Source organism: Citrus clementina, unplaced genomic scaffold, assembly GCF_000493195.1.
Source record: "Citrus clementina cultivar Clemenules unplaced genomic scaffold, Citrus_clementina_v1.0 scaffold_5, whole genome shotgun sequence".
NCBI classification, from domain to species: domain Eukaryota; kingdom Viridiplantae; phylum Streptophyta; class Magnoliopsida; order Sapindales; family Rutaceae; genus Citrus; species Citrus x clementina.
In genome coordinates this window covers 38,103,328-38,117,112 of record NW_006262201.1, presented here as the reverse complement: position 1 = coordinate 38,117,112, position 13,785 = coordinate 38,103,328, and the positions used below count along the sequence as shown (strand labels likewise).

Below are 13,785 nucleotides of genomic sequence, written 5' to 3'. Positions count from 1 at the left end.
TCTCCTGGGCCATTATTTTTTTTTCTTTTAAATGCGCCTTAAACCCCTTTTGAAAAAGATAAATATAAAGATTAAACTCCTTCTGAAAAAGATAAATATGAAGATTTTAAGCACTTTATATATATATATATATATATATAACAAAATACTCATGATTTAGCGATAAGAATGTTATTTACTAATTTAGAGACTTGATTCAAATCTCAGTAACTATATAATTTCATAAAAAATATGTTTTCAAAAATGCGGTCACAATGAACTCTGGTATTTAAAATAAATAATTTATTACTATCATTTTTAAATTTTAAAAACAATATCATTTAAATTTTTAAGATTGTAAATGTGTTTAAGTAAACAATAAAAAAACCTCAAATTAAATTAAAATTTTTTAATTTAAATATCCCCTAATTTAAGTGTCTAGGTCCGCCGATAATGTGTTCAATTTCGTTTAAAGGTAACGGATGAAAAATAATTTAACAAAAAATGGTGTAAATAGTGAGCAATCGATTTTTCTCTTTGTTTTCAACGACATGGTCCGTCAACTCATTCAACCACCTTCTCCAGTTCTACAATATAATACAAAATGCAACTTGAAACATATTGAGGCATTCATAATTGAAAAAAGATTAAACAACCTTTTTAATCCTATAAAAAATTTCCCATCAACGTAACCGGTTGAAGTTGATGTCCCCTTCACCCTGTTTATAATTCCATCTTTGGCCAGTCTTATCATCTAACAACCAATCAAAACATTTATTATAACCCACTAACATCTGTGGATTGAAGAAATATTAAATGATAAATTAATCAGCTTTGGAGACTGACCCTGAATTCAAACTGCCAATATAATTGATCAGCCGCAAGTTAATTTGCACCACGAGCACCGCACGATAAAAACCAAAAAGGGGAAAATAGAACCAAGCCCCTTGAACACACGTGGCTAGAATTTAATAGAAATGATACAACAGACTAACACTATCAGGTGTTATCATCTATGTGTTATATCTAACGTGTAAATAAGAAAATTTAAGCTTTATCATATTAAAGACTAATGATTGAATCATTGAGTGAGTTAACTTGTTCTTGTGATATTATCATATTTATTCGCAGCTTCAACATGAAGACGTGAGGTGGTGGACACGTTTGAGAACGCAAGGGGCATTGATCGAATGAACTAAAACTTTACCGATTTATGTGATCATGTTCATGGTAACAAAAAATGTAATTTGTCAATAAAGCAAATTCATGAGTCATCTTTGCTGGCCAAAAACGAAAATGCATGAGTGGTAGGTCCGAAAAAAGGAAGAAACTCATGCAATCTTAATTATTAGTGTTCATCGATCGATCAGAATTTTAATGGTTTCTCTTCTTTGCGTGTGTATCCTCCACTTCTTTTGCTTTATCTATCTTCCACAAAGGGAACAAACAAACAAACACAGACAAAACCTATATAATTTTACCTATCAAACAGTGCTTCTAGTGAATGAACTAGTCACTGTTATTCGTCCAAATACATTTTCTTCTAATCAATGGAGGGTAACATGATTGATATTCGATGGGATGTCGATTCGATATGACATTAAAAATATTCTTTTTGATGAAAGAAGATAATATAAAATTCTTCTGAATTTGTTTGGCCGCGCACCAACTTGGTGCTTTTGGGATATGGCGACTACTTTTTTTACGCCCGTAATTAGCTAATTAGGATAGCTTGTTTGTATGCATAATTGTCGTTTTTGTAGGTCTGTCATGCTTAGAATTGTTGTTCTGTTCAGGTGACGATGAAATTGGAGCGGGATTTTCGTATATTCAATCAATTAATTAATCATTGCCTTTAGGACTCTATTATCGGTACAATTTAGTAAATATACCCAAATTTGAGCTATGTTTATTGATTGTCCTCTTTTGTTTGTTTTGCTAATCAATATGAGCTTTTCCATATCAAATTTGAGCTATACAAATTACTTTTGAATATTATATTTTAATAAAATTTTATATTATTAAAATATCCACAATGTGATTTACTATTAAGTGCAACCAAGCAAAATACACTATCTCGACACTTATTTACTAAACCCACATCATAGACCCAGATTTTGTTTTTCTCAATTTCATCAAATTGGGCATCGAATTCTAATATCATAATAATTATTTTATTTTACAATTAATTTCTTTAATAGAAATCAAACTTCTGGCATTCTTTCATTTTGAGTAAGAGGCAAGAAGGAAAATTTTATTCTTCTTGTTTTGCAAAATCAATGGATTGCTTAGTAAAATCAATTGATGCTTTTAAAGTTACAAACATTTTAAATTGAAATAAGTTCCAATATTCATATGTGATAAGATGAAAAGGGATGATCATCTTTTTGCAATTGATATGAAACAAGCTTATCCAGCAATCAGCAGTAAATAGTTATTTTTTGGGTGTTGAGTGAAAATAACATATATACAAAAATGACTGGTTTGGTATTTTAAGAGTGTACTCAGTAAAAATTAAAATTTTAGAATTCATCAAATGAGCACACTAAGTGAAAGGGTGCTTAGAGTATCTCCTAGAATGCAAATAGCGCCACCTTTATTTAAAATACAAATTTTCAAGTATTTTAATTAAGCCTATTAATTTGACTTTTTAGTTGCTTTAAATCCTAAATAATAATAATAATAATAATAATAATAATAATAATAATAATAATAATAACCCAAAAAAAAAAAGACTCAATAGATAGTATGCTGATGTAGTTGCAAGCTACATTCGGTATATCGATTTGAAATTTTATTCAATCACCTCTTAGATCGTTATTCTTTTAAACAAACTTTAATTTGCTTTTGTTAAATTTCGTTAGAGTCAGCGTGTGTAGTGCAACCATTGAAATATATGCATACACAATTATTATTTCTTAGACATGAATGAGTCAAATTTAATTCCGATTTAATTCCGAGAGATAAATGTATCAAGACTTATTAAGCTTTAAATAATCACCTGGATTAACGCCCATTCTTTTGCAATTTTTGCTTTACACAACATAACATTGGGCATATAATAATCATCATGCCAGTTGTACAATTCACATGTTTTTATTTTAACCAATACAAGAAACCAAAAGGATTAATTAATGTTCAAGCAAAATCCTTTCATTTCTTTATTTTATAAATAACGTCATACCTTGTAAGTAAGTCAATCATATTCTTGTCCAACTCATAAGTCCATGGGGCTAAGCAAGTTGATTAGTTAAAACTCCATCATAGTTAGTTCATATATATATATATATATATATATATACATACATACATACAGACACACACACGATATTATTAATTTATTATGATGATCTTGTTCGTTTTAAGAAACATATTTATTAACATCAAGTGAATCCGAACGTTTTTGACGGTACAAACATTGATTGATAAGCATGATTAATTTATAAAACGATCGAGAGGTTCGGATACTACACAAAATAATACAAGATTAATTTCAAGATTTTTTTTTTTGAAATTGATTAAGCATCAGTTGGTTACTGTATTACACAGAGATATATACAACTGCTATGACAGCAGGTCATTACACTGATATTTACAATCAGATATATATACATAGGACTTATATTATTACATTTTTATTCTATGAAGTACATGCCCATCCAAATACCCATCACAGAGGAGGGATGTCTCTACTCCACTCGCATTTCGCAAAGGAGAAAGACGTTATAAGAAATCTCTACATAATTATATTTAATTGAGAGAGTTTGAGTTCGTGAGGACTCAAATCATTGTCCTCATAGTCATATTTAACTTTGAGGATAATGATTTACCACTGGGCTACCAGCCCAAGTGGCAAGATTAATTTCAAGATTGATGTTTGAAAATATGGAGTTTAACCGTTCAAAGTTAATACTCTAGAATATATATGGATATAAAAATATGATCAGATATGACGTTCGAAGCTACAAGCCTAGCTAATGTGTCAGGTATCGTAGGTAATACCAAATTTTTGTGAATAAGAAAACAAAAATAGTCCAACATTTCAAAATTCATGCATAGTCAGCTCAGCTGGCATCAATACATGTCTTTTGGGTCTTTGACACGCAGTTACATAAAACCCCTACTCCACGGGCCCATGCCCACTCCTGTAGCACTGAGCAGCAGCTTTATTACTATACATATTGACGATTTCATTGTATCTCCGCGACCATGTTACAGTTGTATATATAAAAATATCAACAGAACATAGGGTATATATACGTATCTATAAATATATTCAAGCCAAGAACCTTTCAAACAAGTTTCCGAAAAAGAAGCTTGTTTTGGGCCATCCAGCGATGCTAGCCTCAGGTTCTTTGTAGGCACTCCTGGAAGCTGGGACTTTCTTCACATTAAACAACATTGTGTGCCCGATTTCTTTACGCAGTGCTTCGATTGTCTTCATGTCTACTGGATTCCCAGAAGCATCTCTCACGTAGAACACATTCACTGCCTGCTCTCCAACTGTTGAGACGCCGGCTCTTGTGACTGATAATCCGTTTTCTCGCAGGATTCTTGTTACTTCTGACAGCAAACCGACTCTATCTTTTGCGCACAGCTCCAGGCTAAGACCCTGACCACGCATGCGAGCACTTAATTACTGAATAAATATTACGAATTAGGATTGATATCATTGGTTAATTTTTCCATTTTCACCCTCAATTCCTTTGAAGCATTGTACATGACCTAATCTTTTGACGACTAGTATGAATCTATATTCACCTAAACGCACTTAATTATGTCAAAAAGCATACATAAGGATTACTCAGGTCTATACCCGATACATAACAAATAGAAATTTTTAGTTCTTTTTTTTTTTTCCTAGAAAAGTTCAAGCTGCCTTCTACAAATTAGGGTTGAGCTTTTAATTAACAATTAACACCCCTTTAAATATCTTATAAAACCCAAAAATTTTATTTTTACAATTTTAACCTTTAAAATCATCTTAAAAAATAAAAAGTTATGTTTCCAAACCCCCTCTTCATTCTTCATTGCCAATTTGCAATTAAATAGAGAGATTTCGTTTATAATTTCATTAATTGTAGAAAAAGTATTGGAACTTGCATGCAAAGTGCTTAAATGATTTTAGATTATAAGAAATCATCCAAACTGAAATAGAAATGAATTTTAATAGTTCACACAAAAAATTTACTTAAAGGGTACACAAAAAAATTTACTTAAAGGGTGAATGTTAAATTCTTTTTAGAGAGAGAAAGTAAAGATCATATGGAATTTTTTGAGAAATAGAATTGAAGGAAAATGATCCGAAAAAGCATCCCATATGGTCTTGACTTTATATTATGAGAGAAAATCCAAACCGAATTCAAAATTTATAGAGAAGAAAATTATTTAAGTGAAGAAAGTTGTAGAGAGAGATAAAACGAAAAGATGACCGGGTGGGGATTTTTCAGGAAAAATTGTGTTGGGATAACTCTAAAACTAAACTGAAAGAGGGTTTAAAAAGAGTTTTTGGGCGGTGTCACAAGTATGGCTGTACAAATTTACATCCTTTATGGAAAGCCCACATACTTAATCTAGGCCCAAGCCTGCCTTTTCGTGTAGGTCAATCAATCCATTTATCGGGTGACAAGCCGAGCACAACTCCATTCTTAAAGCAAACAATAATATATAATACCCAAAAAGTTATTTTGAGCATTACTGATATGATATATTATTATAGTGTGGGAGTGGGCTGTCGCATGCAAATTAAGAATTGTCGCCCATGGAATAGAATGAAAATTTACTCACCTCGCTTACTCTTCTCCGAATTGCAGCTTCAAGGCATTTGATGACTCTTTCCTTCTCTCCTTCGGTATCAAGTATGCATCCGTCCATGTGGCGAATGTAATACTCCTAAACAAGCTTACGAATCATGACATATGTTACATACACAAGTTCTAAATGAAAACACTATTCAAGCACACGTACCTGGGAAGCATGAGGCCCATCAGATGAAATGGCGGCATGAAAAACAACATATTGCATGTCAGTGAGTGTGCAGACAATATCAAACATCAGCTTGGCCCGGTCTCTGCACTTGACATTCACAACTGAATACCCCTTATCTTCTAGACGCTCAACTGTGATCTCAGGCTTGAACGACGGCGTATGGTCAACCTGATCGGCGGTGGTCACCCCGCCGCCTTCGTAGTCCCTGTCAGCAAAGAACATTTGGTGCAGCCTTCGATCAACGTGGGTGAACCCCATGGAGAAACTCGTGCGAGCCACCTTCTCACTGTCCTCGTCATCGCAGCCACGTAAGATGTTCTTGAGCTGCTCTTCCATGAGTGATAATCTTGTTTGGTCGCCCACGGCGCGGCACGTGGTGTCGTCGTTGACGTAGAGCACGCATGCTATTCGCCGGTTGTGAGTCCAGACTTCGGCGGCGGCTACGTTGAACCGGAGGTTGGCGAGGACTGCGGAGATTTCGGACAGGAGACCCGGACGGTCTCGGCCTATTAGTTCGATGGCCGTGTGGTCACCAACCGAGTGCACACCCACTTGTTTGCTCGGCCAAGTCTTCGCTCCAGCTGTGATGTGGCCTTTGGGCCCCAGAGCCTATTAGTTATTGGTAATGATGTTGCAATTGTGTGTCATTATATATGTTGTGCACACTTTTATGATCATTAATTAAATTCAAAATTTAAAGAGAGAGCATGTGCATGTGCCATGTACGTATATATGTACCTTCTCTATGTAGTCAATGGTTTTGCCATCAGTAATCTTCTTCCCTTGCTGATCGATCACATGAAATACTGTTAATTCGTCCAAAGACAGTTTGAAATTAATAAATGCATAGGGAAGAAGTTAATTAGTTATGGACTATTTAGCTCGAAATTGATCTATAAAATGGGTAATTAGTGATGGATAAAACAGAAGTACAAAATATCACCGTCCATGAACCATCCGCCATCAGAGGAGATGTAAGCCTTGGTGATAATGAGGTCAAGGTCTGATAAAACTTGCACTACTTCCAGCAGTATTCCTGGTTTGTTCACACTGTCTACCTATAAACAAGCATGCATTAATTCATTTTAATTGTTACATACACATTCATTTTTTTTTTTTAAATTAACTAATAATCGTGCGCCCAATAGAGAATACGTTAGAAAATAAATCATACCTTGACCACCGTACACTCAGGACAGCTAGAATTGTCAACGGACGCCCTGCAAATTGCATAATTCCAGTGATTTACAAGAACAACAAGATGACTTATCTAAGCCCAAGAATCTGATCAATTCATTGAGTCCCCAAACCCATTGGGGTAAATTAAAGCACAAACAATTCGGTAGTTGGAGGGGTGAAAGTATGAAGTGAAATATAACCTTGGAGGATTAATTCTGAGGCTCAAGCTTTCATACTCCGGATCGAAGTATGGCCAATAAGCATTAGCCATTTAGGATGCCTCTCTCTGATCCTGTATTCACAAAACAATGGCGTCAATGCTTCAAACTTAGGGATCGATTGGCTATATATCAATGCAACGTTACGAGGTCAACACAATTTGAGAACTTCAAACACATTATATTAAAATTTGAAAAATGATTGGGGAATCATAGCATGACAAAATACTAATAAAATCAGATTAAAAAACGACGTCACTAATAACTTAAAAATTCAAAAATTTTCAACATAATTCGGATTCTCGATTTTATGTAATTAATAGGATCAATCCCTCGAATTGTGTTGCTTAACTCCTGTTAGTTGTTAAAAGCTCACATTGTTAACTTATAAAGATCACAAGACACAGCTTAGGCTAGCCCCATTTGAAATTATGGTGCAGGAAGTTTGAAGTCATAGTGGCTGCAAAATAAAAGCATTACTAAAATTAAAGAATATCCGGGATTGTTTTCGAGAGATTCAAAAGTGATTGAAATTAAAAAAAAAAAAAATCACTTTTGATAAAATTATAAAATCATCTTAAAGTAAAGTTTAAAAAGAAAAGAAAGAGTAATTTTTTAAAATATAATTTTAAGAATTAATTTTATACTTAATATAATTTTATTTATGAAATTATGAATTCTAATTGCTCGGGAAACTGTTTGAATCAAACAATAAATGGTCTGCTGGTAGAAGCAAAGTTGAATTGGTAATGGTGATATTAATGGTCTAATGGGGCACGAAATACCATTTCTGTCCACACCAACACTGCACATGCCCCAAACTTTGATTTGTGAAAAGATAAATGAACTAAAAATAAAAAGAAGTGGGACCTGCGAATGTGAGCCGGCATATAAATAAGAATGTGTCGGTAAGCAGAACAAAGATCATTTGGCAGCACTAGAAAGTGAGCTGAGACCCAAAAAAATTGGGCTTTATATTTTGTACCTTTTTTTTCCCCATCCTAAATGATATTCGCCGTATCCATACAGAGTATTCCACGACCAGCACAAAAGCTCGATCGATCACAATATTTATATTTGGACTATGTAACTGGATCACCCACCAAGTTCTAAAATACATGCAAACTGATTGCCCGAACTGACTGACCTTGATATTGATAGAGACGGGCCTTCAAATAAGTTGCCAACTCGTCACTAACTGTACAGTTTTAACAGCTTTTGGTCTTGATAGAATTTCACCATGAATCGACTTTGTTTAAATGGCAAATACTTTCTGGGTTTTGTTAACTAATTAGCTGTCACGATAACATAAAAATTATATCTCCTTTTTGTTGTTTAGTGATTTAGTTAGTGAATTTGTCTACGCATGAAAATCAAAAATTAATTAATTGCAAAATGTAAAACGACATCTCTTGTGCATGGTAAGTAATTAAGCGAAAACTTTACTGCTCTAATAAATTAACAGAGTGGCAGACAACTTGCTAATTATTCATCTAATGCAAACAAAAAAGAGAACCACAGCATCATCATGAATTAGAGAAGCGTTCAATTATTAGAAAACTTACCAAAGAAGATTTGCTAATTAGTGAAGCGAAAGCTGTGGCCGGCCAAGAAATCTCCAAGGAAACCTTTAAATGCCACGAAAAAGGAAAAAAAAAATTACTTTTTCTCCTTTGGAGAAGAAACAGAGAGAGCACGTGAAATTATATAACCGATGATATTGGCCAGAAGATTATTGAAAAACACATTTATACATCTGAAATCAAGAATTAATTTGTCAGAATAAGTTGAACAAGTGGGGCGTTGCAGTTGATGCTCTGAAAAATCTCAAGAACGAAATGTTTTAGAAGAGAAATAAGACAACTGCGGGAAACCTGTCATATAATAATTACCTGGAAAGCTCCTCCGAAACTCCAATAGAAAGCGAAAAAGCTTCTTCACATCCTCCTGAACTCAAATACAGCAAAATAACTACAGGCAGAGACAGTACGGAGAGGATATAATTAATAAAGAAACTGAAGCTGAAGCAGAGGGTGCCTTCTTAACTTTAACTTCTGCTTTCTACGTTGGAAAAGCACTTTCATATATCATGGCTTATGGGTAACTGGTTTATGCTCTCTCTCTCTCTCTCTCTCTCTCTCTAAAGTCTTAAACCGAAAAATGCTATCTCTCTCTAGTCTCTTCCAATGAAAGGCTTAAATATATAAACTAAACAAGACGAACTCTTTGGTGGTCGATGTGATGATGGCGTGGAGTGATTCGTGAATGGACAAAGCCCTTTAAATATGATTTTCTTTTTAAGTGTAATGGCATCTGGGTCCCTAGAAAAACTACGAACAGAATTTTATTTTATGATTTGTATAGGCCTCTTATGTGATATTGTCAGATTCCATTAAGAGTGTCTTTTTTTTTCTTTTTTTTTTTTTCTCTTCAAGTTCCATTAAGAGTTAATGCGTTAATATCATACATAATTGAACTGTGACATCATTCAAAAATTAGAAGAGAATACTTTTTAAAATATACATATAATAATAATAATAATGTGTATGCATAACAAGGAGGTGTATTGGAGTCTAGTTTAGAAATTTTAAAATCTACTTCTTAAATATGGATTCCAAATATAAGGAGAAAATTTAATTTTAAATGCATATTCAAAATCTCAAACTCTTGACCTTAAGAATAAAGAAAAAAAAAAGTGTGCACTACTTAACCAAAAAGTGGCTTGTAATAATTGAATAATTCATCCTTAAAAAAACTAGAAAAAGAAATATTTTTAAATAAGTTAAGTTCAGGGATATAACAGTCAAATTATGTAATTCATCATGGACACTGCAGGGATTTTTAAAATATTTTGTGAATTGTATCCTTGATAGTTATTTTACTAAAATTAAGGGAGCCCAACGTTATTGCGCCATATATTTTAATTGAAATAGAAAAATGATTACTTAGAAATGACGCGGCACGCGAACATCTGCCTCTTGCAATCCGTGTAATAACAACAGTTTGTCTCATTAATCGATTGTGCGCGTGAAACCACGGCCTTATCTACGAGTGCTTGTGTTGTCGTGCAGTGGTAGTATTGCGGTCTAGCAAGTGGAGATCCTGTCGCAACTCGCAAAATGACAGGAATTTAGGAACACGATCGTATTAACGCGCGTGACACTTGTGTCCGATCGTTTTTAATTGCTGGCACAGACACACAAAGCACAGTTGTTCTTCGTTGCATTATTTTGTGTCCAATTTACAAAAAAGTACAAGTGAATCAACAGAATGACGAAGATACCCTTATTTGGCTTTTGAGTATCGGTACCATGGATAATGTCTCCCTGCTGGGCCAACCTCCACCGTTGATACATTATCATGATAAAATTAAAATATGGTATTTGATGGGATGGTCTATGATCAGTTGTTTGTCCTTAATTAGCAGGCAAATGTGGCTTCAAATTTTTGGGTATTTTATCGTTAAGGAATTGTTTACAAAAATGGTACGTAGGGTCTGAAAAAAAAAATCTATAGATATATTTATATAAAGAAACAAAAACAAAACAAACGAATCTCTACTTTCTTTCTTTTTTTTCACTTGACGTCCTTTCTATGATAACTTATATTAATATAACATAAACTTTTAAATATTGATATACAATCAACCGCCCATTTCTCAAATATCATAATCCACAACAATAAGATAATTATTCTCTATCTTTTATGTGAATCCGTTGTTGTTAATGAATCAAAATTTTGCATGTTAATTGTAACCAAGAGAAATGGAATCAAATTCTAATATAGTGATTCAATAAAAAGTTGAGAGTCAAAAGGGATTTTCAAAATTTCATATGTTTCTAAAGTTTGCTTTTGTCTTTTCAAAGAATCGGGATCACATGCTCGAATTTTTCTAAGTTGTGTTTAATTATGTAGCAACGGTTGATGCTTTTTTCTATTTAGTTTATGAAAATTTCAATCTCGGTTGAGTTCCGTTTGCAGTTAGCTTTAGATTGATTGCTGCAATGCTATCTTAATGATTTGTGAGCCAATATCGATTATTGAATGATGCTTGCCTACTATAAATTTCATAACAAATTAAAGGGAAAAAAATTGATAATGTGCTCATTACTCAGCTGCAACAAAGAAAGGTCCGTTGGAATATCATCTATGTACGTAGAAACTAACAGCTTGATACTCTCTTTCCTTCCCTTTTTGTTTTTAATATATATAAAAAAAAGTTCATGTTAACGAGTGGGCTTGGTAGTAGATTCTTCTTAGGTAGGAATCAATTAAAGTTAATTATTAATCATTAATAAACAAATAAAAGTTCAAAATACTGTTTTCAAAGCTTAAGCTTGTTCATGATCACAAATTTGCCCATTTCTTCATAGAAGGCCAACAGGATAGCTGCTTCACGTGGCTTGAACTTTGATGGTACCGAGTAAGAACCGTTTCTGTGCAGCGTAATCGAACTTTTCACAATTTCCGTGATTCGTCACAAACAATATTATGTCAAATACGTAAAGGAACCATGCATGTTCTTACAAACTTGCATTAATAGATGTGACTAATACTTGTTGCATCGTGTGACTACTAACTAATCAACAAAGCCAATTAAAAAAGAGAGCCAAATCTGCCAAAGTGAGACAGAGACAGATAACAAGTGGAAGTGGGTTAACTAGAGAATATGCAAATTGTACATGAGCAGGGGGTATTCCAAGATCATTGATCAGACCAGTTAAATTATAAATTTATTATATGCGTTTCTCTGAATGCATATATAAAACTAATGCAATATCAAGAATGTCGCTCTAAACAAAATACATGTGTTTGAGGGATGAAAGAGGGAGCATTATTGGACACGATTCCGGGCAAATCATGCTCTCCTCGACATTAGAAACGGCCGAGAGCCTCCTCAGGGTGTGGATGCAAACAATTTGCTTGGGGTATCAAGAAGTGGGCAGCTTGGTTGGTAAATGTGATTGCGTAAGAATCATGTAGGAAGAGACTTAAACCAAGTCAATTCAGAGAGTCGGTCAAGAGTCAACTCGTGGATTTACTTGGAAAAATCAGGGCACGATCCCAAACCATTAACGGCTATTTCCTTAGTCCAAAGTCGTGGGTTTTCAAGTTCTATAAAAACCCTTACAAAATTCAAACCAGGTAAGTTTTTTTTTTCCTCTCTCTCTACCACTAATTTCCCTTTTCTCTCTAAAATTTTCTCAGTTTTCTCTAGTTTCCACCTAAAAGCTTTGTTGTTTAAAGAAGAAACAATTATTATAATTAAGCCACATGAATTGTGGGCACAATTTTTTTTCAAAAAATGCTCGATTATTGACTTAAGCGTCAAAGAGTTCCTGTCCAAAAAACATTTGGCATCCCCCTAAATGTTCTTTGTGGGTGCAGGTGAGTTTTGTAGGAGGTGCTCGTGGTTGCAAGTATCATCTCGTGCAAAGGAAGTGCAAGTTGATGTCATTCCCATTAATACAAATTTAGTGTTGGCGTGAATACCTGATTGCAACACTATCGACCAGATTTATGCGTCAACAACATGTATTTAATAAAATAAATTTCTTAAAATGATAAATTACTCTTTTTATGCAATTTTAAAGGTGCGTCAATGCAAGAGTAACTTAAATTTAAAATAGTACATTTCAGTTATTTATGTAGAGATTGATTTTGAGACATATCTAAGAGAAAAGTAAAAACTCTATATTTATATAAAAATTAAGGGTTTTAATGAAATTTGTTGGACCAAGTAAGTCTGCCACCGCACACAAGCCAAGTTGCAATGTAGCTAAAGATTCCGTATCACAGATTAATTTGAAAATGAATCTTAGCCGTCCACTACACCTTTCTGGGGGCCCCATGATCTGAAACCATTGGATCCCGAGTGCGACATAATCTTCAATTGGATTCCCCCACTTTCTTGTCTTGTCAGTCTCCAATCTGCCCCCCCGCCTAACGCAAACAAACACGTATTGATTACTAATCAATTAATTATCAGAAATTACGAAAATCGAAATTAAACACGTGATCAAAAGAACTTCACGTGGGACATTTCGCATATTCTTGATTATTGACGACTTTGGTATAAGTTAATCCTACAGAAAAATGTAAAAATGTTTTTGTGAGAACTTGTATAAAAAATGACCACCCTCAAAATAAACCGAAAGTCCTCATAAAATTGAAATTTAAAATATTTAGATTCACAGTTCCTATTAGTTGACATGATTCGTGTTTAATCAATTTTCGTATTAAATTATACGTGCTCAAATCCACCTATTAATTTATTAGATAAAAAAATGAGAACTCAAACCTATTCTTTGTTATTATTGTGTTATCCAAATCAACTCATTTAACCCATTATTTTTAATATTGTATTTTTAAATTTAAAGCAAACAAAGCTCTTTAAGAATATTATACTAAACAAAAGAAA

The 13,785-nt window shown here is 33.6% G+C and overlaps 1 protein-coding gene across 1 annotated transcript; it reads right to left on the bottom strand.

The window, feature by feature from the left end:
• Positions 1 to 3,975: 3,975 nt before the first annotated feature.
• Positions 3,976 to 9,626, bottom strand: LOC18042942 (ACT domain-containing protein ACR3). Its single transcript, XM_006434269.2, has 9 exons — positions 9,257 to 9,626; positions 8,930 to 8,992; positions 7,347 to 7,438; positions 7,142 to 7,187; positions 6,911 to 7,025; positions 6,706 to 6,773; positions 5,947 to 6,576; positions 5,767 to 5,871; positions 3,976 to 4,591 (listed from the first exon to the last, which is right to left on the bottom strand). Exons 3-9 carry the CDS (start codon positions 7,415 to 7,417, stop codon positions 4,256 to 4,258), a joined length of 1,371 nt encoding a protein of 456 aa, XP_006434332.1. The 5' UTR covers positions 7,418 to 7,438; positions 8,930 to 8,992; positions 9,257 to 9,626; the 3' UTR covers positions 3,976 to 4,255.
• Between the last annotated feature and the right edge of the window lie 4,159 nt (positions 9,627 to 13,785).